The following is a 2,305-nucleotide window of genomic DNA, read 5'->3' on the forward strand; positions in this document are numbered from 1 at the left end:
CTTCACTCTACAGTCACAGATTTGGCAAGATTCCGTGGGAAATCAACATCATAGCCTCTCAGCACAGCAAGGTGGAAAGCCAGCAACTGTAAAGGGATCACGCTGAGAATGCCCTGCAAGCAGTCCACCGAGTGGGGCACCTTGATCGTTCTTTTTGTGTTTTTAATGGTCTCAGTATCCTCCTTATCACAAATTACCACAGGCCGCCCCTGCCGAGCAACCACTTGCTGAAGAGCATTCTGACACTTGGCGTAAGTGTGATCTCTCATGATGATCATGATCACAGGCATCAATTTATCCACCAAAGCCAGAGGGCCATGTTTCAGTTCACCAGCAAGGATGCCTTCAGAGTGCATGTAAGTAATTTCTTTGATTTTCAGTGCCCCTTCAAGACAAGTAGCATAATGATAGCCTCGTCCCATTATCAGAACTGACTTCTGATGATAAAGTTCTGTTGCTAGTTTCTGAATTTCATCATCCATGCTCAGTACTTCCTTAATCAAATCAGGCAGCCGTTTCAATCCAAGCATGATCTCTTTGCGTCTTTCTTGCATGGAGATCCGATCATCACACATCATAAGGGCGAACATCACAAGGGATACAAACTGGCTGGTATAAGCCTTTGTACTGGCCACACCAACCTCAGGACCAGCATTAATGTGAACTCCACAATCTGTCTCCCGTGATATAGAGCTGCCAACTGTGTTTGTGATCCCCACAGTTAAAGCTCCTCTCTCCTTACAGTACCGAAGACCCATCAAGGTATCTGCTGTCTCACCTGATTGACTAAGGAAAAAGCAAACATCATCTCGAAAGACTGGTGTGTTTCTGTCCAGGAAGTCACTTGCTAGTTCCACCATCACGGGCAACTCAGTCAGCTCCTCGAGAACTTGACGTGTTGCTACACCAGCATGGTAACTTGTGCCACAAGCAATAAGAATCAAACGCCGGCATCTCTGGATCTCCTTTATGTGATCCTTCAAACCACCCAAATTCACAGTATAGTCATCAAAGTTGACTCTTCCTCTCATTGTGTTCACAACAGACTCTGGCTGCTCAAATATTTCCTTCTGCATAAATGAACTGAAGTTGCCCTTCATGATCTGCTGGAGTTCCATCTGGAGTGTTTGCACAGCTCGTCCGGGGTGATCTCCTGCAGTTCGTTTAATTCGATGGATAGAAAGACGTCCATCCACTACTGCTGCAACATCATCATCTTCTAGAAAGATGACGCGATTGGTGTGTTCTATGACAGCACTTGCATCAGAAGCAAAGTAATACTCCACTGCTTTTTCTTCCACTGGGAAAAGGCAGGTTGTGCTGTCCACACGAGAGAGATTGCAGCTTCCTTTCTTGTCTTTGCCTGTTCTGTAGAGTATAGGAATGTGATCAGTAGAAAGTTTATGTTCACTCCGTACACCAATCAACAGAGGGCTACCTCGCCTTGTGCCGACTGCTTGCCCAGGAAAATGAACACTTTTAAATACGAGTGCAAAAGCACCTTCCAATTGTTGGATAACTCTCTCCACCAAAGTAGTAAAGCTGGTATCTTGACTTTCCTGATTGTCATACATATACTTAACGAGCTTGGCAATTGTCTCTGTATCTGTTTCAGATTCGAAGTCATAGCCTTTGCTTTCCAAAAACTTTTTCAAGTCTTTGTAGTTGGTGATGATTCCATTGTGAATAACAATAAATTCATTATTTTTATCAGAGCGCTGGGGGTGGCTATTGACAGGATTGGGTTCTCCATGTGTTGCCCAACGGGTATGAGCTATTCCAAGGTGTACATCAAATTCTATATCCAAATCCATATCTTGTTGCTTGTGAACTTCTTCATCCAGTGCCTTAACTTTTCCTTTCTTCTTAATAAGCTGGATTTTGCAGGCATTGGCTTCCCAATCTTTGTCATTGCCTCCATCAACTCCCACACCAGCAGAATCATATCCTCTGTACTCCAGTCTCTGAAGGCCTTTGATTAGGGTCTCCAAGATTTCTCGTCTCGTTCGAGGAACATGGTAGTTTAAGTAAGCAAATATACCACACATGATGCCGGAGACACGGCCCGCGAGGCCAGGGGCGAGTGGCTGGCGGAATCGGGGGTGCACACACGAGCTTCGGTGGGCAATCTGCGGGCTCGGGGGCCGGGGTGGCGCCGACACGACTCCCTCGGGGATGCGACGGCCAAGGCAACGACAGCCTTCTCCACCTCCCAGGCTCCGCTCGCAACCGCCGCCAGGCCCCGCCCCTCGGCGCGCCAGGTTTTAATTTAAATAGGGAGAATTGCTTAGGACTCGATGAGCCA

At 46.8% G+C, this 2,305-nt stretch overlaps 1 protein-coding gene across 1 annotated transcript; it reads right to left on the reverse strand.

Annotated features, from left to right (window-relative positions):
* Positions 1-2: 2 nt before the first annotated feature.
* LOC111532112 (glutamine--fructose-6-phosphate aminotransferase [isomerizing] 1) lies at positions 3-2,236 on the reverse strand. Its single transcript, XM_023199361.1, has one exon. It carries the CDS (start codon positions 2,046-2,048, stop codon positions 3-5), a length of 2,046 nt encoding a protein of 681 aa, XP_023055129.1. The 5' UTR covers positions 2,049-2,236.
* Positions 2,237-2,305: the final 69 nt, after the last annotated feature.

The sequence above is a fragment of the Piliocolobus tephrosceles genome, unplaced genomic scaffold (genome assembly GCF_002776525.5).
Source record: "Piliocolobus tephrosceles isolate RC106 unplaced genomic scaffold, ASM277652v3 unscaffolded_3993, whole genome shotgun sequence".
Classification (NCBI taxonomy): domain Eukaryota; kingdom Metazoa; phylum Chordata; class Mammalia; order Primates; family Cercopithecidae; genus Piliocolobus; species Piliocolobus tephrosceles.

Coding starts and splice junctions, on each gene's coding strand:
- LOC111532112 (XM_023199361.1), bottom strand. CDS start 2,048: ATGTGTGGTATATTTGCTTACTTAAACTACCATGTTCCTCGAACGAGA.